Below are 24,609 nucleotides of genomic sequence, written 5' to 3' on the forward strand. Positions count from 1 at the left end.
GGACAAAGGAAAGGGTAACTAATACACTTTGTAGATATAAAGGTCAGATAAACTCTGAAGGACACTATCATGATTTGAAAAGTAGTGATTATATTGAACCTGCTAAGGTAAGGCAGGGAAGGTTCTGAGTCACGCGAACAAATCCATCCCATTCGCTGTCCGCCTGCCAAAATAAACAAAAAGGAGGCTGCATCCCCCACAACAGCCACTCTGTCTAGTCTTGCAAAGAACCTGATCTTCACAAGCCTGGTCCAAATAGAATAGGGAATACTAATCCTGCAGTCTTCACGGAAAGCACAAACATTCCTAAACTCAACTGCCCTGGGGAGAGTAAGTGAAGCTAGCCCCTGAGGTGTATGCCGATGCTAAGCCACTCTCCGTATCAGACGGTGAGATGAGGATTAAAGACCACAGGTGACAAAAGCCTCTCTCTATGTCAAGAGTCAAGATGCCCCTGACCACAAAAGTCAGATTAAGTCAACAAATAGAGAAAAATCAATTTCTGACATGCACTTTAGTAAATGATATAAAAGAATACAAAAGTTACATATATGGTTCCTGCCCTGAAAGAGCTTACAACTTTGCTGGGGGCACAAAATACAAGTCAGCCAGAGAATACAATCTATAACAAAGCAGATGTTACTTTTTTTTTTTTAGAAAGACCCCTTATTCTGTAAGGACCCCTTATTCTTCCATCAAACCTACACTGGAAAACTTGGATCCTGGATCAATCCACCTGTCTGCTTTCTCAGTATCTACACTCAGGTTGTTGAGTGCTTCGGGGGCCAGAGGGAAAGAACGAACGAATGCACCCTTGCACTCGCGCACACACACAGCCCCTACTCTCAGCAGATAACTTCACCCCCTACTTTTGGAGAGAACAGAAGCCATCAGGGGAAATTCCCTCGCCTCTAATCAACCAACTTGACCACCTGCATTCTTGCCTTCCTCCCTCTTATCTTTCTCATCAGGCACATTCCTCTTTTGACTCCAGATTCCATGCTCTCATCGATTATTCTCTCCCTCCCTTGAATTTTATTCTTTCCTCTGCTGACTCTTCCCAAACAGCACTTAAACACGCTTGAAGTCTCTTCTGCGTTACAATTAACAAACAAAACGCCCTCTACCCTGCATTCCCCTCTACACAGTCATGCCTTCCTCCTCTCTGTTCCATCAAAGTCTAGGTTTCAAAACGCACTTCTCATTCACTCCCCAGCCCACTGCTTTCTGGACTGCACTTCCCACATTGCCACTGAAAATGCTCCAGGATAGGTGACCTTTCTATCAGAGCCTGCAGCCCTTACCTCGCTTGACCTCTATATAATCTGATAATGTATGATACACCTTCCTTCTAGAACTCACTTCTCTCCTCTTCCTCCTACATCTCTGGCCACTCCCTTTTGGTGGACAGTTTCCTTCACAGGATCCCCTTCCTCTGTTCCCCAAACCACCCTCCCTTTGGAGTTCCCCAGAGTTTTTCTGTCTCAAACCTCTTCTCACTGTAAACACACTTGCTCAGCAATCTCCTGGTCCGTCCACTCCTGTGGCTCTGATTCCAGAAGCTGACAGCTGCCCCATCTATAGCTCTCCTGAGCTCCACACTGTATACAACCACCTACTGCAGGGCACCTCTGCCAGCATCCCACAGAAACCTCAACCTCAATGCAACCAAAGCTGAACTCAGTACCATCCCCTGCACCAGCACTGCCACCACATCACTGGAAATAACCTTCCTCTCCTTACACTCCCAATTTTAGTTAATGACACCCCCCACCCACACAGAAACCTGCAAGTCATCCTAGGTTCTTCCCTCTCCCTTCATATGCCACATTCAATTATAGGTGTCAAAATACATGGGGGCTTCCCTGGTGGCACAGTGGTTAAGAATCCGCCTGCCAATGCAGGGGACACGGGTTCGAGCCCTGGTCCGGGAAGATCCCACATGCCGCGGAGCAACTAAGCCCATGCGCCACAACTACTGAGCCTGTGCTCTAGAGCCCGTGACCCACAACTACTGAGCCCGAGCACCACAGCTACTGAAGCCCATGCGCCTAGAGCCCGTGTTCTGCAACAAGAGAAGCCGCCTCAATGAGAAGCCCGCGCACCGCAACAAAGAGTAGCCCCCGCTCGCAGCAACTAGAAAAAGTCCGCGCACAGCAACAAAGACCCAACACAGACAAAAAAATAAATAAATAAATATATGGATTTTACCCCTTAACGTTTCTTGATTTGTCCACTTTACATTACTAGGTCCACAACCTTAGTTTACACTCTAATCACTCCTAAGTTACTGTAACAGCCTCCTAACTAGTCTGTCACTAGACTTGCCCCTCTCCAAACCTCCTTCACGACTCTGCCAGAGCAGGGATATTTCTAAAATGTAAACCCAACCCTAGTCTTCCTTGCCTAAGATCCTTCAATGGCTCCCAAAAGCCTGTAGGATGAAGTCTAAACTCTGCAGTATGATATACACAGCCAGTCAACATTCTAGCTCTGCCTACTTTTCCTACCTCATCTCGTTTCTCCTTCCCTCACATCCTGCACTCCAACCTTACTAAGATTCCATATTTCCTCTCCTAAGGCTCTCTCATCCCTACTTCTGTTCATGCTGCCCAGAATGCCCTTTACCTGAACTTTTTGCCTAGAGTTCTGAATTCTTTAGGTGACAGCTCAGTCATTTCCTCTTGGATGCCTTCCCTGGCCCCTTCCCACCCTGGCTGTCATGGGTACTCCTCTTCACTACCATGGCACCAGACTCATCTGTTGGATAGCACTCCCTACAATGGACAGTAATTGTCAGTTCACCAATATGTTTTCCCTGTTAAACTGTAAGGTCATAGAGATGCAAGGACAGTATCTTTGCTCCTTCAGCACCTTGCCTATTGCCTGGTTCAGAGTAGACACATTCAATAAATGATTACTAGTTAAATGAATGAATGGATCCTCCAAACAAGCCCCCTGACATCCTGGGAGATTAGCACTTCAAGATATAACGGAAGATTTTAGAAGGGATTTAAGAGGATTTCTTATGCAATTCTTGGCAGGTATTCCTGGAAGCATACAATGAAGGTTGTCCAGAGAATGGGTAGAATAGGTATTCTGAGGCACTCAGCATTGCTAGTTTAAATGAGAAGTAAAGACGAAGAAACACAACCTCAAGTCATAGGTTCAAAGGCACAGCCCTATCTAACAAGTTCAGAATGGAGTAAAATCTTTAAAAGAAGATTTTTATACAAGAAAGAAGATTTTGTTTTGGAATAGCCCTGGCGTGAGGGGTAGTTAATTCTTTTTTTTAAGGCAAAATCTTCTAGAAAAGAGTTAGCAATGTTAGTATAGTATCTGAACTTAAGTCCCTGTACCTGCCCAAAATGTCTCTCAAATATGCCCACTCCCTCTTTAATAACCCTTAATCTAACCTCTTGACTCAATTACAACAGTGACCTCCTAGAGAGTCAGTCTCCGCTCTCATCCATCATTTACACAGCCACTACGTTAATCCTGTCCATTGCATAAAACTCAGGCTCCCCATATGAACATTCACAGGACCTTCTTTCCCTCCACCCCTAATCTTAATATTTTTTCAATACTCCTAAGTGCCTCCCACCTCCCCACTAACACACTCCCCAACACAGTATCTGCTTATAGCTACTGGTAGAATACAGTGTACGCAGTGAGTTTATTCACTGTGAGTGACCAACTGAAAAACACAGCCAAAAAAAAAAAATCCCTTCCTATATATCTCAATCCAACATGCTCCTGCGGGTTGAAACCATCTGAACTCCAAAAGACACTTCAAGCAAGCTTGTTCTTTTCATCAACACAAAGGAACTGTGTTTACATTTCTGAGGAAAAATGATGAGAGAAATTTGCTATGGTAAGAGGGAAGCCAGCAGTACAGCTGGCAAAGCCCTTGCCCAAAAGAAAGATGCTGACTGACCAATTAATTAACTTGTCCTAGGCAACAACCCAAATCATTCCTGATAACAGGCATACATCCCTGATGACTGACACATGGTCATGCAGAAGAAAGCAGTTTTGAACAGAGAAAGAAAAATAAGTGTTTGGGCCCAGTGAAAGTAGACTCACAATGTAACACAAATGTATGGAGCCAAAAGCAAGCTAAGGGTATCAGATCCCAGGCTGGCTAAAAAGGGCCTATCCTTGAGAGCTGCATTCTCTCCAGCTAAAGCACATCTATCTGTTAATTGGCCTGCCCCTCCACACTCCCCGCCCCCCCTCCCCCGACACACACACGGAAGGCATATTATCTAAAGTTCTATACACTGTCCTGTATTTTTTTACCATTTTCTACATTAAACACATACTACTTTTACAATATGAAAATAAAATTGTTTTAAAATATGACTTGAAAGTGCTATGACTGCCCTTTCTCTTGAGAGAAATTCCCTGCCAATCGACCACATGCAAAAGAAGTATAAAAAGTCCCTACAATGTAAGAGTATAAAACCTCATTAGGGAAACAATTCTAACAGACATGAGGCAATGCAAGAATAACACAAAACAGTATATAGTTAAAGAACTAATTATGAGGTAGACATTCTAAGAGATCAGGGAACGGAGAGATGAATGTCTGATAGAGGAATGGAAGAAAGGAGGACATGCATGGAGGACACAGGGCTCGTGCTTAGCTTTAATTAAGAAGAAAGAGATAAGACTTGAAGAATCAGAGAGAAAGGGAGAGGGCATTCCAGGAAGAGAGAACAGAAAGACACAGAGGCAGGTATGAGGACCCGGGGGAAGGATTACTGAGACCTGCCCAAATGAAGCAGAGAACCAGTCACAGTGGATATAGTTAGGTATGCAGGACAAGTCAAATTATGGAAGGCCCCAAAAGCTGGAGACAAAGAATCAGAAAGTCAGTGTAATTTATTCCAGGAACTGAGGAGTTCTGGAAGGAAAAATAATATTTTATTAGAAGTAGCAAAAAAAGTTGGAATAAACATTCTTAGATACTGCAAACCAAGCCAATGGGGCTGAAAGGGCTCCTACAGGCCAGGAAATTAGTAAATGCCCCTGACAGAAGCAAGAGAACAGAGGCTTAAACTCCAATCAAAACCATGAAGAGCAGAAGCAGAAGCTTTAGCACACCACACAACCTAGCTGCAACGTGGCTCAACATATAATTACCAGAAGCAGAAAGGGCCAACCTTACTTAGTAAAAGGAGGGCCTGAGTGTTTTCAAGATCATTGAGAAAACACTACCAACTCATTGTGCAACCCATAATTGTTCACTTGTGACTTTGATCCTGTTCCCAGATGTGCACTCTGAAGTATTCTCTCTACTGTGATCTCTAAAACCTGAAACTGGCACTGAAAAGTACCAGGACAATAAGGCCTCAGCTGATGCATTTCCCTGGTGTTCATGATGTCACCTGCCAAGCAAGCAAGCAAGCAGTAGCTCTCATAAGCACTGTTAGCACATGCACACATTTTATGATTTCAACAGCATGAACGTGGCCAAAGCTTGTGATTTCCCAGCAGACGGACTTGACTCACTTTCTGAATTAACAGTGTTCATGTCCAAAAGTAGCAATTAGTCTATTGTTCTGTCTAGAAGCTATCCACTCCATTTCATGGGCTGTGTTCTAAAAAGGAACTTAAAAACTGAGTGTACATTTACCCAAGAGGTTGCTTCAGAGTATCGCTTAAACAATACCAAATCCTAAGCCTGTATTTTCCAACCACTGTGTTAACAAAACTTTATCACTTTGCACTACACTGCTTTTGTATAAAAATTTCAAAGTGATTTATATACCATGAAACCTCTCCCATAATAAAAGAAATCCTTCACAGTTCAGAGATCCGGTAAGCCACATAAGGTGTGTGACTGTAGTTCAGAGGCTAAAAACTGATAACAAGAATGATACTTATATACAATGATACTAACAACTAAAGCACTGTCATAATCAACCAAGTCACTGCTCTGATTTTTAAATTTCCTTCTATAATAGGAAATTATAATAGGAAACCTTCATCTAGAAGCCTGGATCCTCTGGCTCTTGGGCAATAATTTAAGTCTCTGCCTAAATTTGCCCAGGTGTATATATAACACTTTCTTTACAGGATATTATGGAGGTCAAATAAGATGATGAATATGAAGCTGCTCTGTAAAATACAAGGTACTATATACATGACGGTTTTTCTAAACATTAATGGCCTAATATGTGCCAAGAGCTCATTTATACTCTCATGAATCCCAAGGAGTTAGTATTATCATCCCCATTTTAACAGATGAGAGACACAAAGATCAGAGGTTAAGCAACTTTTCCAAGGTCACACAGCAGAAGGTAAGTGGCAAAAGTAGGACTGAAGAAATTCAAAACCTTGTCTCTTTCTACTATATCATACTGCCTTGCTGGTTTTACATATTAAATAGTAGGTAGACCCTTCACTCCCAACTCTCTGTGCGGTGAGTTTTTTAAGTTCTTTTCTGTGATATGATAAACAAAAATCAGTCCTAATTAGCTTCATATAAACCTAGTGAGAACTCAAGTTTTTAAGTACCAGACAGTCCATGTTACCAACGTTGAAATGTGAATGTTCTCTTTTATTCCTAGTCCAGCCTGGCATGTGAAGGCTTTTCAGTCTTTAGGGCTTTGTGAAAACAGAAAGTATAATTCCTCCTGAACCAACTTACATATTACCCATGCTGCTTAACCAACCACCTCGAATCCAGATTGTGTTTGTTTTTAAACCTCCTCCCTAAAACCTAAAACTCTGTCCATATGTGGCCTAGAATAGAGTTTGACTCTACACTAAGAAAAGAATCAGATCCGGGTCCTCCTACCTCTTCAACTACTGTTCTTTCTTAGTTTCCATTGGTGTTCACAGGGACCTCAGTCTACAGAGCAGAGAACTTTGTGATGGGCCCATATCATCATCTGGATGAAACATTCCTCTTTTCTTTGTTTTCATGTTTACCAAGCAACCATCTGATTACAAGCTTCATAAGCACTTTGGTATAAGGAAAAGGGTGCTCCAGATAGCAATGTAAATATTTCCAATCACTGCACAGGTATGTCCTCTATTATGAAGTAATAAAATTGGCATACAAATGGTTGCTTTATTTTTTTTTTTAACTTTCAATGACTGACTCCCCCAGTGCCTATGGAATAAAGCCACAAAAGAATCTTTACAAGCTGGACTCTGAGTTCTTTACAGTATCATCTGCTCCCACAAAACTCTAGCCCTTCAGTCGCATCCAACTACTCCTGTTCCTCGAACCGTTCATCCCTTCATGCCTTTGCACGTGTTATTTATTCCCTCTGCCTTCTCCCCTCCCTACCGCCCTCCATCAGTCTAAATACCATTCATCCCTAAAGGCTCTCTCAAGTGTCACCACTTTTGTCAAATCTCCCAGTGAACCCCAAGTAGGGTATTCATCCCTCCTCTTACTTCCATAGTACTTTATCCACACCTCTGTTCTAGCATTTATCATGTTTTGCATATATCTTTCCCGTGCTAGATTGAATAACCAAGGGCAGGATCCAGATCTCATTCATAATTCTGGCATCTCTGGTGGCTAACGCTGTGTTATCTCTAACAGGTATATAACAATTGTTGGTTGGAGGACTGGAAGAATGAAGAACCTACCCTGACACTGTCGGGGTGCTGCCCACTCTGAAAGGTTAGGATCCAGAGTTATTACCTAATACCTCCTGTTTGCTGGCCAGTCAGGCTCTGAAAGAGGCTTTGGGATATTGAGGAAATAAAACAGAGTGTTTACGTCCATGCTAAATCATCTAATCCTGCCAAAACCATGCTCATGACCAGCATACAGGAAAATGGTTGCCAAGCACAATTCTGGAAAACCAGTGCTTGAAAACCATCCTTAATACAGCTGCAATACATACTGCTCTATTTCCTTCACAATGCAAATGCATCACTTCCCTTCTCATCTTTGCCCCTTCCAGGGCAGTTTACGCAGCTGAAAACTTTAGCTCTCCTTCAGAATACAAAAATCCTACTTCATTTGTAGAAATGAGGTGACTACAAATTAATAGCAGCAGAAAGAGAGATCCAAGTAATTTAGTGGCCAAACAGTGAGTGTCTAGGACCCCATCATCATCAATATCTCTTTCCCCAAGTCTCTCCAAATCTAATTCCTGGCTTTAACCTCACAAACTACCTCCCCAGCTCACTCTATTGATTCCAGCTTAGGCAAACAGTTCTCCAATAAGGTAGTAAGGGGATTTCTAAATCTGGAAAATGCAGAAATTCCACACAGCAAAGTAACAAAGGCCAGGGTGCTAATCCACCCTGACTTCCCAGTGAGAATGGTGCAGTGGGGGGAAGAGAAATTCTTCTACACCTATCATAAAGCAGACTGCACAACAGACTCATACAGCTCAAGTTAATTTACTCTGGCCAACCATTTTTGACTCATTCTTCCCCTCAAGAGAGAGATCTGGGTCTGGGAAGGACCAAATTCCTATACACCTGATCAAAGTCCTTCAGAGGAAGGCCAAACTGAGAGAGACAGCTAAAAGGACTGGACACAGGAGCCTCTCCTGGAATACGCTCTGCTTCCCCCTTCTTTCCTAGTTTCATATGGCAGCAATTCAACTTCCTTTCAGCTGGAGGCCACCAGCAATATGATTCATTGAGGTACTTGGATTTCTTCACCTATTTTTGTTTTAATTCTGCTGGTTTTTAAAGCTGTAACAGCCGAGACAGGCTCAGAGGGTCCTCCCTCTGAAGAACGCAGAGTTGCTCAAAAGCCTGCAAAGGAAACTTAATGAAACCATCCACTTAGCAGTATTTTTTTTCAATAAAGTTCAGCAGCACAATCTAACCTCTTTGTGCTCTGAAATGAACCACATTTCTTAAAAGAAAGACCACAGGGGGGTGACAGAAAACTTGCTGCAGGCAGGAAAACCTGGACAGCTTACAGGAGCTAATGCAGAAGAGAACAAGTAGAACTCCCAAGCAGGTCCATTTCAGCATTTTACCTTTCTCTCTCTCTCTCCCTCTCTCCCTCCCTCCCTCTCTCTCTCTCTGCTGCATTCCCAAGCAGAACTCTAAAGGCATGAGGGAAAAAAAAAAAAAAACGTTTTACAGCTTCTTCATTAGTTTCCCTTCACTGAGTAGCTGCCGTAAGCAAGTATGCTGGACTCGGTCAGAAGGGCTGAAGTTTCCTCTCCTTCAGATGAAAAGAAACTAAAGGCCCAGTCACAAGGGCCCCAGCTGAATAAAATAGGAGAAAGTGCTGCCTATGTAGTTTCTGGGAAAATCTCCATGTCTGTGGAAAGCACAACTGCCACACAAAGCAAAACCCCAGAACTGGATGTTAAAGATCAAAGCAGGGGCCTCCTAAGGCCACGCATCCCTGGCTTCCACTAAGGGGCACCTACAGCAGTTAGGGAAATGCGGTCCACCGAGACTCTGGGCCTGTCAAAACTTTCTCTGCAGATACCCGGGCTTTGGATAAGGCATTAACTTGCAGAAGTGCTTAGCAAAAGAGCTTCCAGGGGCGGAAATCCGAGCTCCAAGACAAATCTTTGGGGGGGGCGGGGAGGGGGGAGCATAGACCCCTGCCTCGATCAGGCTGGAAGCCCAGGGGCTGGGGGTGGGAGGAGGCCTCGCCACCAGAACTGCACATTCACCGACCCCGGCCGACGCTCGACCGCTGCCCCCCCGACCCCCAAGTCACCAAGGTGGTTCATAACCTCGGCTGCCACGCGACTGAGCAGAGGCCGAGGGAGACAAAAGGGGACGAGGGTCCCTCGGCGGGCACGCGGAGGTCCGAGCCTCTCCAGGAACGGGAGGCTTCTCCCGCCCCAGCTCCTCCTCTCTCCTCCCCCTCCCCGCACTCCCCGCCGCGTTAGGTCTCCGAAACAGCGCCCGGCCTCGCCTCCTTCCAGCGGGGGCCAGATAACAGGGCACTAGAATGTAACTAGTGCTGTGAAGGCGCCGTCCCAGGTGGGAGAAGGCTCGGAGGCTCATCTCAACTCTGGAAACGAGCCGGTCCCGGCCCCCGGCGGCTCCGGCCCGGCCCCAGCGCCGGTGGGCGCCACCCCGCCCGCCGCCCCACCTGCCGCGGGCCCCGGCTCCGGCCAGTCCCCGGGCCGCCCGCCCGCCGCCGCACCTTTGTAGCGCTCCAGCACATCCTCGTACGCCTGCACGAACTCCTTCTCCTGGCTGCGGTTGGCCGGCTGCTGACCCGGCACGTAGCCGGCCATGGCCGCCCGCGCCGTGCTCTCCCGGGGCCCCGGCGGGCGCCGCTTGCAGGTCCGCGCGCTGAGGCGACGGCCCGAGCCTCGGCCTTTTGTGCGGCCCGGGACGGCGGCGGCGGCGCCCTGGCTCTCGGCTCTCCGCTCCGCGCCTGCCCTGCCGGCCTGCCGCTCGCTCTCCGCTCCTCAACCCGCTCGCGCTCCGCCGCCGGTCCCGCTGGCGTTTCCGCCTCCCCACCCCTCGGCTCCGCTCCTCCCTCAGCCCACCCCGCCCGCGGCGGCGGCAGCGGCTCCTCCCGTCAGGAGCGCCAGGCCCGGCCCGCTCCCCGCCCCTTTTCCCGCCGCCTCCGCGGCCCGGCGCGTCCTCGGCCCCGGGGCGGCCCCCCCAGGTTCCCCCCCCCCCGCCACCACACACACACACACCAGGGGCTACGGACCTCCGCGCGGCCGGGCAGGGGAGGGGGCCGAGGTTGGGGGCCGGGAGGCCAGCCCCCGCGGGGGCGTTCCGCCGGAGCCCCGCTGGGTGGGAGGCCCCTGGCGCGTCGGGATGAAAGGCCTGGCCGGCCACAGGGGCCGCGAGAGGCCGAGGCCCACTCCGCGGGGCGGGAGGGCTGCCCCGCTCGGGGCGGACCCACACCCGGAGCCGGGACAAAGGAGGGAGCCCGCTGGCTGGAGAGAAACCGAGCTGGGCCTGTGCGGCGGCTGGAGAAGAACCCAGAGACACTGAACGGAAGGGAGCGAGCCAAAGACCTAGATAGATCGCAGGGCCAGACGCGGTCCGAATGAGGCCGGGGCAAGATCCAGACGGGCTGCCGGGTGAGGCCAAGGGAACACTCAGACCACAAAGAATCCCAGGAACAAAGGGTTTTCCAGAAACGGAAGAAACTGAACTCGAAATGCGAGAGCCTACCCAGCACCATGAAGTAAACCAGGCCCAGAACGAGGAGCCAGAGCCTGAGAAATGACAACTGAGGGAATGAAAACAGGATTCTGACTGCACCGTGGGGTGAATAAGAGGAGAGACAGGAGGACACACATCTATGGGGAAAAGATGCAACAGGATTATTATACTGTGACAGCCTCAGGCACAGAAAGGCTTAGATCAAAAGGGAGAAATGTGGGAACCTGAGACTGAATCAGGACTGCTATGGAACAAAGAAAAGAATTCTGGAGCATAGCTGCTCAGGGAAGAAAAAGGGAAGCCAATTATTCTCTGTCATCAGGGAAAAGGAAAGAATGAAGAAAGGACGCTGGTAAATATGGGTAGAGATGTATTGGGGACAATTCTGAGAAGGGAGTTCCCAGTATCCTCTGATCCTGCATTCAGTTGTGTATCCTTCAGACCCAATATTCACAGACTGCATTGGGGCCAAGAGCAGTGAACGAGGAACTCAGGTAAATGCAGGTGATTTTTTGCCCACATCTACCCCCATCCAGCCATTATCCTCCCCAGCCTCAACAAGCCTGTTGATTTGGGGGATGGGGGGAGCAGGTGGAAAAGTGGTTGTGGGTTGAAAGCTAGGCTGGCTGATCTCATAGTAACAGCACGCTAGCAAGTAAAAGGAGAATTCATGTGACACTGAGCAGACAAAACTGGGACTCAGGCTTCCACTTCAGTTCCCATTCTGAGATTTTTAAGAGAAGCTTCTCACCCCCAGGGCAAGGCCTGCATCTCTGTACGCTATGAGTAGTGCCAAGTATTTGGTCAATGCTCAGCAAGCACGTTAATAACAAGAAGAGATGACAGGGCTTCCCTGGTGACGCAGTGGTTAAGAATCCGCCTGCCAATGTAAGGGACATGGGTTCGAGCCCTGGTCCGGGAAGATCCCACATGCCATGGAGCAACTAAGCCCGTGCGCCACAACTACTGAGCGTGCGCTCTAGAGCCCGCAAGCCACAACTACTGAGCCCACGTGCCACAACTACTGAGCCCACGTGCCACAACTACTGAGCCCACGTGCCACAACTACTGAGCCCACGTGCCACAACTACTGAAGCCCGCGTACCTAGAGCCCGTGCTCCGCAAGAAGTCACCGCGATGAGAAGCCTGCGCACTACAACAAAGAGTAGTCCCTAAAAAAAAAAAAAGAGTAGCCCCTGCTCCCCGCAACTAGAGAACATCCTGCGCACAGCAACGAAGACCCAACGCAGCCAAAAATTTTAAAAAAAAGAGATGATGCTTTTCACTAATAGGCGCACGACGGTTGTTTCCACATCATACCATGATCAGAAATGGGGTGAGCAAGTCATTAATCATATCTTTTTCCATCAAGTTTTGCTGGCCTGCCCAAGTTCTAGGCATAGAGACCATACAGGGAAAGGCCTGAAAGAGGATGGACAGGGAGGATCCTTGGGCAAATGCTCATTTCCTTCCAGTTTAGTCCTGTGTGCTCAAAAAAAGCTAGTTTGCAGTTTGGCATCAGTGGCTAATAAGCTCAGTTTAAGAAAAGGAAGAGAAGAAGCTTGAGGTTTATTCTTTTTAAAATAAATAAGCAGCTTTTAGTAGAAAATGCAGAATGAAGGAGTCGGTGATTGATGGCATAAGCACATTTTTCGTAAACAGCAGAGAATACAGAAATGCTAACTCTGAGGATCTTGACTGTATCAGTGCTGAGTCATCTGCATTTCCTATATTATTTTATACCAGTGGGGCTAGGAAGTCCCAGACACAGGCACACACCTCCACCCTCGTCCCCAAACAGACATTTGCCTCCTCATTTTCATCACAGTAAATAGGAAAGTCCCTCCATCCCTTCCTGGAGCTGCTACATACACCACTTAGCAGGTTCCTCAAGAATTGTGAGTGAGGTTTGCCAAAGGTGAGGAAAGACTAGGGCAGGAAGGGAGTAACAGTCTGTTCTGGGAACCAGGCTTTGTTGAAGGCCTGGGGGCGATTTGGCGGAGAGGGCAAGGGGTTGAGATTACCATTAAGAAGCATGGTAATCAAGGAAGAAAGTTCTGGTTTGGGTTGTGGCTAGAAGGGCTTCTCAGACTCAAGTAGCTTTCTTGACAAGATTTGCATTTAAATGCTCCTAAGAGATTTCGAAGTAATGCATTCTTCTAATGAATGGAAAGGGGGAAGTCCACATGTTTGGCTGATGTTCCTGTTTTATATAGAGAAAATTTTACAAGGATAGAGGAACAAAGCGGCTGCTGGGGGGGGATGGGAAGAAGGAAGCATAGGAAGGGGAGGTTTTTGGGTTTTTCCAAGCAACAGTCTAAATTTATAGCCAGACCACACAACTGGGACAGCTCTGAGGCTTTCTCCTTTTGGTCTATGATTTTCCTTTGCTCCAATGGTGAGAATGCTGTTGCATTTCTAAAGAGGCTGCAATGGGGGTAAGCTGAAGGAGGCAGGGTGTACTCAGAAGGGCATCTAGTGGGGGGAAGGGGTAGTGCAAGCAAATAAAGCTCTTTTTCTCTGGGTGTCCTCCCCCACTTAAGCCTCACCAGGTGCCTCTCTCCCTGAAGCTCAACTTCTTTCTTTCAGCTCCTCCAAGGGGCTCTCTCGCCTCAGGGCCTTCCCACCTGCTTTTCTCCCAGGCCAGAACCCTTCACTGCTCTCCTCTTTGGACCTGGCTCACTCCTACTCAGGCCTCTGCTGAAAATCCCGCAGGGAAGCCTGCCTTCATCCCCCAGATTAGCAGGCCCTCCTGCCTCTCTACTCCCCTTTGGTAATAGCCAAAGTTATTTGGTCTGTTACAGGTTCAGTGTCTTTCATCCTTACTAAATCACTAGCTCCCTGAGGGCTGCGGCTGTTGTGTGTCTTGCTCACCACAGGGTCCTTAGCATTGAGCAAATGACCTGGCGCATAGAGGGCACTCATTAAATATTTGTTTTAATTTTTGATTAAATGCATGAACGACTGAACCAGATGATCCTAAAATACTCAGCTGCCCGTAGCTTCTGACTAGCTAGAAGGCTAGCGTCTTCAAGAAGAGACTATGCTTCTCTCACAGCTTCCCTTATCTCTGCCTGGCATTCAAAGTCCTCCATATTTTGACATCCACCTTCCTTTACAGTCTGATCTCCCCTTATACCCTCACATTCAGCATCTTCCCCTGTAATCAAACTCGGAGCCTTTGCCTGGAATGTCCTCCACCCTCAACTCCACCTACTGAACCCCTACCCATCTTGAAAGCTCACCTGAAACGACTTGAAGTTATTTTTAGTCAATCCAGGTAGAAGAGGCTCTTCTCCTCAAAATCCCAACTGCATTTTCTTTCCCCTATTCCTCGGGCAACCACACGCACTGTGCATGTCTGCATCGCTGCCTCCTTAACCTCCTGGTTCATAAGTTCTTTGAGGCGCAGGCATCTATTTCACCTTCTTCATCACAGGGCCTAACACAGTGCTTTGCACCTAGTGGGTGTTCAGTAAATATTTGCTGAAGGCGTGGATGCCTCGCTGAAGACATACGGAGATGGGGGTGTGAGCTAGATCTGCGATTCAAGACAGTTGAGAGTCCAATATACTGTCCACTCAGTGGCCAAGAGCTGACGGCATTTCATGTGCAGGGAGGAAAGAGGGAAGTGCAGAATCATTTCTCCTGTTACTGCTCCTCTTCCAATCTCTGGAAGGTTTACTCCTAGCACTTCTTCAGCTTGACTCATGTTGCATTATTTTACATGTGTTAATTGATGCTTTATAAATAAATTCTTTGCTAGTAGGGTGGGTGGGTGTGTGTGTGTGTGTGTGTGTGTGTGTGTGTGTGTGTGTGTGTGTGTGTGTGTGTTTTCTCTGTTCCTCTTTGAAGGGGTTAACTGTCTCCTGTGCCCTAATAGTAGCTGGAGCCAGACAGCCAGACACTGAAGGGGCTGCCCCAAGCCCTATCCTTTGACCAGCTCTTGGGAGAAAATCTAGTTCTAGGCTCAGAAGACCCGTCTCCAGGTTCAGCCCCACCATCCTTTTAGACACCAGCTTTAGCCAATCCCAGCCAAAGCTCCTTTTCCGCCCAGACCCTGGAAACGCTTGCTAAACTTTGCCTCAAGTTCCCAAATCTGCTCTGGGGTAGGAAGGCTTTGCCTACTATCATGCTGCCCTCTTCTGTTCAGAAAGTGAAAAACTGCTAATTTAAGAGGCCGGGATGGTGCCAGCCACCCAGGAAGACAAGATCCCAGCCACCGGGCAGCCCGTCACCCCGTCACCATAGCAACGTTCAAAATGGTTACTCAGCCATCTGGGTTACCATAGCAACTGGCCAAGTCTCTCCACCTCAGCCTCTCCCTGGGCCTTCTCCCCTGGCTTGTCAGAGCCAATGCCAAAGAATCTTCCCTCTTTACTGGGGGAAATGAGCAGAAGCTGGACCCCTGATAGGCAGCTGTCCCAAAGGGGCGTGGAACACCTTGCCCGCCCTCGGCTTCCCGAGGCTCAGTGGAGATAATGGGTGTCAAGGCACTCTGTGAACCCTGAAGTGGCACACAGATGTTAGCTGTCATTAAACCACTGTTCCTTGTAATGGGGAAGGCAGTGGGTTGCCCTAGGCAGAGCTAGTGCCATTCCCAGCTTGATCCCCTCACTGGCTGGGAGACCTTGAGCAAGTTACCCAACTCTCTGGGTTTCTGTTTCCTCTACTCCAGCACGTCGGCCTCCTAAAGTTATTTTGAGGATTAGGTCAGACATAGCATGTAAGATCCTAAGCACAAAGCCCAGCATTTGGAACATATCAATAGTAGCTGGAAAAGGTACTGGCCCCTCGCCTAGCTCCCAGTCTCTGGGAATATAACTGCTCCATTTTCCCTTTTTAAGGAATCAGGCCAACCTGAGCCCTATTTGCTCAACCGCACCCAACCTCCCTTCCTGCTCTGGGACAGGGGAGGGCCTCATCCTGTGTGGGGCCTCCCGAGTTCCTACCAAACAGGGCCACGGGCAGTCTGTACCCTTTGGGGAATCGGGAGCTTCCCCAGATTAGGAGTTGTGGCTCGTACGAAGCTCCTTCCAGTTAACACAACATCTCCCCAACCAGTACTCCCTCAGGAACAGTTCACCAGCAACAGGGCAGGCCTGGGGCATAGGTCCCTCCCACAAGAACAAAATTCCTTCCCTCTGAGATTTAAAAGACTTCACTCCTACTGCATCTCAACTTCAGTCTCTCAAGACAGAATCCTCAAAATCTAGGTTAGGGGTACTTTCCTCAAGTACATTGGCAGGGCGCTGATTCAAACCCAGGGTCTGCGGATCTGAAGTGTTTTAGGCAAAACAGACAGACACATTCCTCAGAAACCAAGTTCACTCCCAGAACCAGGTATGCTCCAGCCTAGCTCTGTGTTTCTGGGAGTAGGGCATGAACCTCAAGCTGGAAGGAACGGAGGATCAGACAAGTGACACTGAAACACCCCTGGGCCAGGAGGCAGGATCCCTCCTGATATTTCTGCGAAATGCTTCAGTGGAACTTGACCAGACTTCAGATAGAACTACTGAGCACATAAACTGAAATATTTCCTACTGGGGGAAAGGCAATATAATATCAGAGTTTAAAAGTGTGGGAGGTGCAAGTATGTGATTTCTGGAACTTCCACCTATGTAACTGGGGAGGCAGAATTGGGGTGTGTGTATGAAATAAGACTAGCCATGAATGGATAACTCTTGAATCTGGGTGATGGATAGGGGTTCATTGTATTCTCACTACTTTAGTACACGTTTAAAGTGTTCTGAAGAAAGCTGGGAACTTGGGAGTTAGGCCAACCTGAACCCCAGCAATGAACAATTCCAAAGGGCACATGCCCGTGTTGTGTTTCAGGGGACGCTGTGCACATTCAGCAATGCTGCACCCCAGCTCCACTACTGGCCAAGTGTATGAGCTCAAACAAGTTCCTTAACTTTCCTCTCTGTCAACAGGGAGAATAGCACCTACTTCCCAAGGTTCCATGAGTTTTCAACGATATATGGAAAATGCCTGGCACACATCTCAGACTCAATACACAGGAGCTTTTCCAACTACTATTTACGAGGGGATCCCCGCTGGCATCAGCTCTCAGGAGCTCCTGGACTGAGTCCAGAGTTCAACTCCCCAGACTAACCTCTGGATTCTTTAACTCCTAACTCCCACCAGCTGTTCTCTCTTCATTTCCCTTCCTTCCTTTCTATTGAGGCCAAAGAAAGGAGAGCAAGAATAGCAACAGGGACGTGCCCTCTCTTTTCAGACTGTCCTGGCAAATTCCTATTTCTTTTCCAAGTCCCAGATCAAATGCCATCATTGCTCTAAGCTAGGAGGCAGGGCAGAAGTAGGAAGAAGCCCTTCCCTCTCAGAACGTCCTCACAACTCTGGGCTTACAATGTGCGCAGCTCATGTCACATCCTAGCTGCCTTTACAGGTGGGAGCTGCGTTCTGAAGCCTAGTCTGAGCCTAGCATAAAGCAGTCCTAGGAATATGTGTTAAATGAACATGTGCATGATCAACGAATGAGCAAAGAAATGAATCAATGCAGTCATGAATTAGTGAACAAGTGTATGAGTGAATGAATGATATTAATGAGAAGAGCTAACACGTATCAAGTCTGACTGCATGGCAGGCATGGGCCAGGCCCCTCACTCCCACTATCTCATTTAACCCACTCTGCAAGACCTGGCAGTGGCACTCGTGCTCCCCCATTTTACCCGTGAGAAAGTGTGGCTCAGTGAGGTTAGTAACTTCTCAGGGTCACCCAACTGATGAAGTGATGGAACTGGCACTCCAGCTGACTCCCAAAGCCATTCCCTGGAGTGAATGAATGGAAGATTTAAGAGGGAATGAGAAGGGAAGAGGATGCCTAGAGACACACCCACTGAGGCTCCAGGCAGAATCCTCCCCTTGACCACAAGGCAAAAGCCTGGTACCTTCTGGGGTAGGGGTGGGACACAGCTGAGAACAGAAACTTCAGCCCATAATCACTCTTCAAGCTACAGGGGCTTCCAGACCTTCTCTGCAGCAGCATCCTAAGTCAGGGCAGAGATTCGAGCCAGGGACACCAGTTCTGCTTCTGCAGGAGAGCCAAGGCAGAGCCAGGAAGCTGGCTGGCTTCTACCCGACAGGTGGCAACAGGCAGACCAGGGGCCAAATCACAGCAGGTCCTAGCAACAGCAACTGGCCAGGCTCAGGATAGCACTTTGGTGACGATGGGTTCTTAACACTCACACCCAGGTGTGTTCACAGACCTTTCCCCAGGAGGAGGACTGCTGGAATAAAAGACAAGTGCAGCCCCAGATCCTGCTGCACTGTCAGCGCCTCTGGAGGCATCAAGTCTCTAACCCCATAAATGACAGCTTTCCACAGCCCCCAAATTAACCCGTTCTTCCTCCGCATTCCTAACCTCAGTCCTAGGTTGCTCCAGAACAGAAAGGCGTGAGTCAGACTGACATTCCAAACCTGTCTTTGTGTCACCGGGGAAGTCACTAGAAAAGCATGATGGGAATCCAGTGGCATAAAGACAGCACCTTGCAATGTGACAACCACCTTCCCTGACTAGCTGCGGTCCCACAGGGACCCTGAGCCTCAGAAAAAGGATAGCTTGGCTGTCTTTTCTGCTGCCTGCACAGAATTCTGCCCACGTGGTCATTTTCCATCCCTGCAGCTAATGTGACCCACATTTACTTTCAAAGAGCTGGAGCTGAGCCGGTGGTGTGTAGCTGCAATCCATTCTGCCCCACTTTCAGGGACTCTCTCCTGTTCATCTCTCCTGCTACTGAAACGGAGCTCCAGGACAGGGTCAGGGACTCTGAGGATATTGCCAGGAAGAAGCAGAGAAGCTAGAAAGGAGGAGGAGCCTTGGGCTCAGGAGTAGGGATTCCCAATAGAATTGCTTTTAGGGCTCCATTTTCCACCCCTGCATCCCCTTTTTCCCATAATGGCTTGGCCAGAAACACACACACTCACACTTCCATCTGCTCTCTGACAAAGCCCTGGAGTGAACAAAAGAAAGGGACAGGACTAAGAGGCCTGGGGCCACTTCCTCGCTCGCCTAGGAAACTACTGGCTTCCTGGAGTCCCCACTGCCTCTTCTAGTTGCCCAGGGAAGATACAAAGAATGACACACTAAGTGCAGTAATAGACATGTTAACCCATGTTTGTCTAGTATGTTCTGACTTTCATCCAATGATCATTCGAAGCAGATGTCATTATCTCCCCTTTACAGATAAGGAAACCGAAGCCCTAAGAAGTGAAGTCATTTGCCCAAGTTTTCTGACACCAGATCCACTTGTCTTCACAGTGCCTGGCACATAGCTGGGGCGAAACCCACTTTTTAAACTGAATGAATGAATGAATGAATGAATGAAGAAGCAGAGAGGCGCCTTCTGAGAGCTTCCATCCTGGAGGAGAGACACATGGGCACAGAGGATTAGGCTTCTTCCTCTGACCAGGCACAAGCTCTTAAGGCTATCTCCCCAGGAGTGAGCCCCTGAGTGACTCCAGCAGCTGAGCTTAGGCTCTGAAAGCAGGAGCAAACACCAGCATCCGAGCTGCATTTCACAGCCCTCCCTGAGCCTCTAGCTTCTAGAGCCCACGCTTTCAGAGTGAGATCCTGGGGCAACACCATGAAGGATGAGATGGGCCTCCTGACTACAGCATGCTCTCACCAGCGAGATCTGGAGGGGGAAACATACGTGGAAACAATGAACTTTAACATAAGGCCAGCTGAAACAAGGGCTGGGTAGAGATACGATTGCTGTCTGACTGGAGAGACCAGGGAAGGCTTCCTGGAGGAGACCACGTTGAAGCAAATGTTGAGGATGATGACTTCACCAGCACCTGCTGAGAGGTTCCCAAAAACAAATCCTATAGATTTCTACTGGTTCACCGGGAGGCCAGTCCTTAGCCCTGAGTCCCTGCGCTCCCTTCTTTCCCAATACATACAGGAATGTAATTATTCTGTCCCTCCTGTCCTCTTAACTAGACTGAGTTTCATGAAGAAGGGATCACATCTTCAGTCATCCTTAAGTATAAATGCCAAGAACAGGGAGGGTCCTGAATATGTGATGTTAAGATGGTTGAATACCTGATTGATAGGTAGATAAAGAATCCTTCCTGCACCCAGCCCTGCCCAAACAGGGTCCCTTCCTCCAGATACTTTACTGCCATCTGCAGGAAATTTGCCACAATACAAACCTACAATGACAAAAGTATGAATGGTGCCCCCTAGAGTCGTGCAGTGTACAACCATGTGACATGGTCCCGCACTCTTGTTTTTTCCCCCCACTCCTCATAAGCCCCGAGGGATACAGCCTTCTCTCCTCTCCCCTGTTCTACGCTATGGGGTTGTGTTCCTTGCTCAAGTACCCTCCTCAGCTCCCCGCTTCCTATCACCCCGCCACCCCACCAATGAATAAGGATATTTCTATTCAATAACAGAGAGCTAAAGGGCTTCGAAGGGTCAGTTTACTAGATCTTTGTCTCTGCTTTTCTCTATAGGTCAGGATCCTGAGGCATCTCCCAGAAGTGACCAGAATGACTCTCTGGTGAGTCTGGAGACCAAGGCAGCTATTTAGATAGATTGTCTCCTGCAGAAGTTTCCCGCTGGCCTGGCTGCCAGCTATTGCCTAAGGGAATGGAAATCGCAATGTACCCGGAGTTAGAAGATCTGGGTCTACCGGTCCTGTATGACTATAGGCAAGTCCCTTAAACCCTTTGGGCCTCAGATCCTAACACGTGTTCCACCTAACGCACTGTCACTGTGAAATCTCTGTGATCAACAGAAACAAGGTTTTCTCGTTAATGACTATTATTCCACCTCAATGTGGCCGGGCTTAAGGAGTTGAGAACAGGGCTAGCAAGGACGAGAAAAAGAAAAAATGGAGGGAAAGGATAAGGATGGGAAGAATAGGGTTACATCATGCGTGGGGCGCCTAGAACCTGTTCTGACTTTGTAGACTGAGATCTGCAGTTTTCCCGGCCCTGACATGCCTCTCCATCCGACACGTGTGATCAGCAGGGGTCCCCCATCCGGCCTCTCCAGCATAGGGGAGGCCCTGAGACCAGCCCAGGACACTGAATGGGGCCAGGGAAGGGGGCGGTCTGTGTATTTGGTGAGACTGATTCAGACACCCCTGCTTGGCTTCAGAACCCAGGCTCATGGGGAGGAGAAAACTGCACAGGCCACAGCTGGCTTCCAGGATGAGACTGACTTCATTTCCTCCCAGAATGTAAGTTCTAACTTCAGAGAGCTTCAGCGCACATAGGGACTCCCAGACGTGCCCTTCCTGCACCTCACAGGAAGCAATCCCCGAAGAAGGAAGGCTGCCTTTTTAATTACTCTGGTAGAACCCCCATGATGTTCTAAATCACAGGAAGATCTCAGCCAGGCCCTGAAGTAGCGGTCCCGCCTCTTCTCTGCTGCCTCTCTTCTCTCCTGCTAACGAAACACGCCCAACTGCAGCGCCCAAGTTATTTTTAACCATGGCAGTCTCCCCGTTTTCAGCCTCACTGGCCCAGCCCCCTTCTCAAGACAGTTATGTGGCAGTGTTAGGACGTAAAGAAGATCGGCCACGGATGCCGGAAACAGCACAGCAACCCCCCATCCCTTTGCTCAGTGGACCCAGCAGCGTTCTGAGGCATTGAGCCCCCTTGGGTCCACTCCATTTCTGTTCTAGACTCGGAATGTTAAACAGCAGGCAAATCATCCCTTGGGGTTCTTCAGCGAAGACTGGAAGGGGATTCATCACAAAGGGATCTATAAGTACAGTCATCCCTCGGTATGTGCGGGGGGATTGGTTCCAGAACCCCAGCAGATACCAAAATCCACGGATGCTCAAGTCCCTTATATCCAAATTGATGTCATACAGTTGATCCTCCATATCTGCGGGTTCCACACCTATGGATACGGAAGGCCCACTGTGTTCATGTGTGATGGAGGATGGGGCTGCAGGGTGTGAGGAAGGGAGAAGGAGGCCTCCACTCTGCTGCCTTCAGGAGAATGAGGGGTTTGTGTGTCCAGAGGCCCCTCAGTGGGGACCCTTCAAGGCTGGAGACAAATAAAGCCCTTCCTGCATCGTAGGGACAGCTCTGAAACTCTATTGACTGCCTGATGCCATAGGCCCAAAGGTCTCGAGAAGGACTAAAGAGTCCTTCCTCAGGGGCTTCCTATTGCCCACAGAAGGGGTTCAAGCTCTCCAGCCTGTCTTCCACGTCTCCTCCCTTGAAGCTCACCCCCTCTCAGATCCTTTCCTGATTACTTGAGCCCACATAGCCCTCTCCCCGCCTAGCTTTCCACTACAGCCCACTGCCTGTTCCTGGATCACAATCGGTCACATGTTGTCCTCTAAGCACTCCTTGCATTCATTCATTCAATACTGGTTGATCTCCAACATGCACAAGGCCCTGTGAAAGGAGCTGGGGGTAAAAACATAAACAAGACATGGTCTGGAATTGCTTACAGTCCTAAGGGAGTGACGGGCACCCCCGTGGGATGACTGCTATGCTGTACCAGGGAACAGAGGAGAGAAAAGTATGAAATGAGAGCGGAGGAGGGAGCTCTGGATACCTCAGCGGGTAATAGGGAGAGGGGAGGCGGCCCTTACAACAGGAGGAGGGGCTCCCGGCACCTCGCAGAGAAGAAAGTTCAGGCATGGAGGCCTGATCCTGCAGGAGGCACGTCTGTGGGAGCTGAGGTACAGCTCAATGTGGCAGGGTGCCTGGAAGTAGGGCTGATTTTGATGGGTGTTCATGCCATAGCCTTTATTCCACAGGGATGAAAAGCCAAAGCAGGTGTGTAAGCAGCTGAGTAACAGGATCAGGTCTGCATTTTTGAACAAAATACTCTGTCAGTCATGTAGAGGAAGTGGGGCAAGACCGGAAGGAAGAGAACTATCAGATGGAGGTTGGAAGGTCCAGGTGAGAGACGACAAAGTGGAGGCAGGCAGGGTGCCTTGTTGGAGGGACACAAAGGAGGTAGCAGGACAGGCCTTGGTGATGGACTGCAAGTGGGCGATGTCACTGAATTCACTACAGGCACTGCTTTGTCTGTCTTTCTGTCTGCACTCTGGCACCAGCACCTGCTGAGATGCTGAACACAACCCACGGAGGCAGCTCTGGATGCCTCTGGTGGAAGCAGCAGAGAGAGCACTTCCCCCTTACAGAGCCAAGAGCCGTGCGAAGGGCTTTACATACATTATCTCATCTAATCCTCCAAACAGCCCTGCACAGGAAGTATTCTCAAGATGAGGAAGGTGAAGCTTAGGCAGGGTGAGAGACTTGCCCACAGTCACACGGCTGGTCGGTGGCAGGGCCACAATCCAGCACCTCCCCTCCCTGACTCCAAAGTCTGGGCTTGTGACCACTGCACTGCACTGCTCTGCTGCTTGGCAAGGGGGGAGCAGCCTCAGCCCTTGCCCTGCAGAAAGGGTAAACATGGACTACATTTTTAGAAGGCAATGTGCGTGAAACTGCCTTCTCCAAGGACTTTATTCCAAGGAAATAACTCAGTGGAAGTCAAGTATTGTTATTCATAAAGATGTTTGCTGCAGCATTGTCCATTGTGGCAAAAAAAAAAAAAAGTGAAAAATGAGTAGGATTTTTTAAATCATGAAATATTACACAGCCTTTAAAAATGGTAACTATAAAGCCTAAGATGTAACATGGAAAATCTTCGATGTAGGAGTTGTTAAGTGAAAAAAGTCAGATCCAGAATGGTACATGAGCCATGAAGGCGACTACACGGAAAATATAACTGCATGTGGACAGAGACAGGGAAGAAGATAAAAAAAGGAAAACGGGGCTGGCTTTAGCACACAGGCATTAGAAGTGGCAGACTTTCCTCTTTCAAATTTTTCTTTAATGTCTTTTCATCATCTTTCCAGCAGTAATAATACCAAATTGGACTCCAGCTGTCAGAGAGCCCGGGGAGGGCCCCTCCACACCCCCACCCCCATCCAGCACACCCTTGGTCTCCAGCTCACTCGGGGTCTCCTTACCAGCGACTCTGACCACAGCACGCTCCGCAGGATCCAGCACCGAGTCCTGGCTTTTCCGCTTTTTCTGTTCATGCAGTGGCAGGTTCCAGGGTAAGGTGTCCCCTGGGGGACAGGGAGACAGGCTCCCTGACCGCTCACTCCTGTAAGACCGCTCGCTCCGACATGACCGCTCACTCCGGCATGACCGCTCACTGAGCGTTTCTTCATCTGAGGAAGACATGGCCCAGGCAGGGGCTGCAGCAGAAGGGCCTAGGGCCCAGGGAGAAGTGATCTGTAGGGGAGAGGAGTGCATGTGAACAAACCGAAGGGGTCACAAAAGGAATGCTGGTACTTGGGAAGCGGAGGTTCTAGTCCTGGTTCTGCCACTGACTTGATTTCTTTACCTCTCTGAACCTCAGTTTCCTTATCTGGAAAACGGGGATAATTATACTACATGACAAAACTAACTCATGGGGTTTGGGGGAAATCACGTGAAGTAATATATGTGAAGGTGCCTATAAATCTTAAAACACTATGTAAAAGTTAGCTCCTATTA

At 48.7% G+C, this 24,609-nt stretch overlaps 1 protein-coding gene across 4 annotated transcripts in view; it reads right to left on the minus strand.

Moving 5' to 3' along the window:
• MACF1 (microtubule actin crosslinking factor 1) overlaps positions 1-24,309 on the minus strand; it is a 341,877-nt gene extending 317,568 nt beyond the window's left edge. For 3 of the 4 annotated variants that reach the window (XM_073791606.1, XM_073791623.1, XM_073791602.1), the window contains exon 1: positions 24,075-24,309. In XM_073791606.1, the coding sequence (XP_073647707.1) occupies positions 24,075-24,294 (220 nt within the window). In that variant the 5' untranslated portion in view covers positions 24,295-24,309. Of the gene's footprint in view, positions 1-10,108; positions 10,383-24,074 lie in introns of those variants that run through there. The other variant, XM_019938068.3, reaches the window with a different exon arrangement.
• Positions 24,310-24,609: the final 300 nt, after the last annotated feature.

Source organism: Tursiops truncatus, chromosome 1, assembly GCF_011762595.2.
Source record: "Tursiops truncatus isolate mTurTru1 chromosome 1, mTurTru1.mat.Y, whole genome shotgun sequence".
NCBI classification, from domain to species: Eukaryota; Metazoa; Chordata; class Mammalia; order Artiodactyla; family Delphinidae; genus Tursiops; species Tursiops truncatus.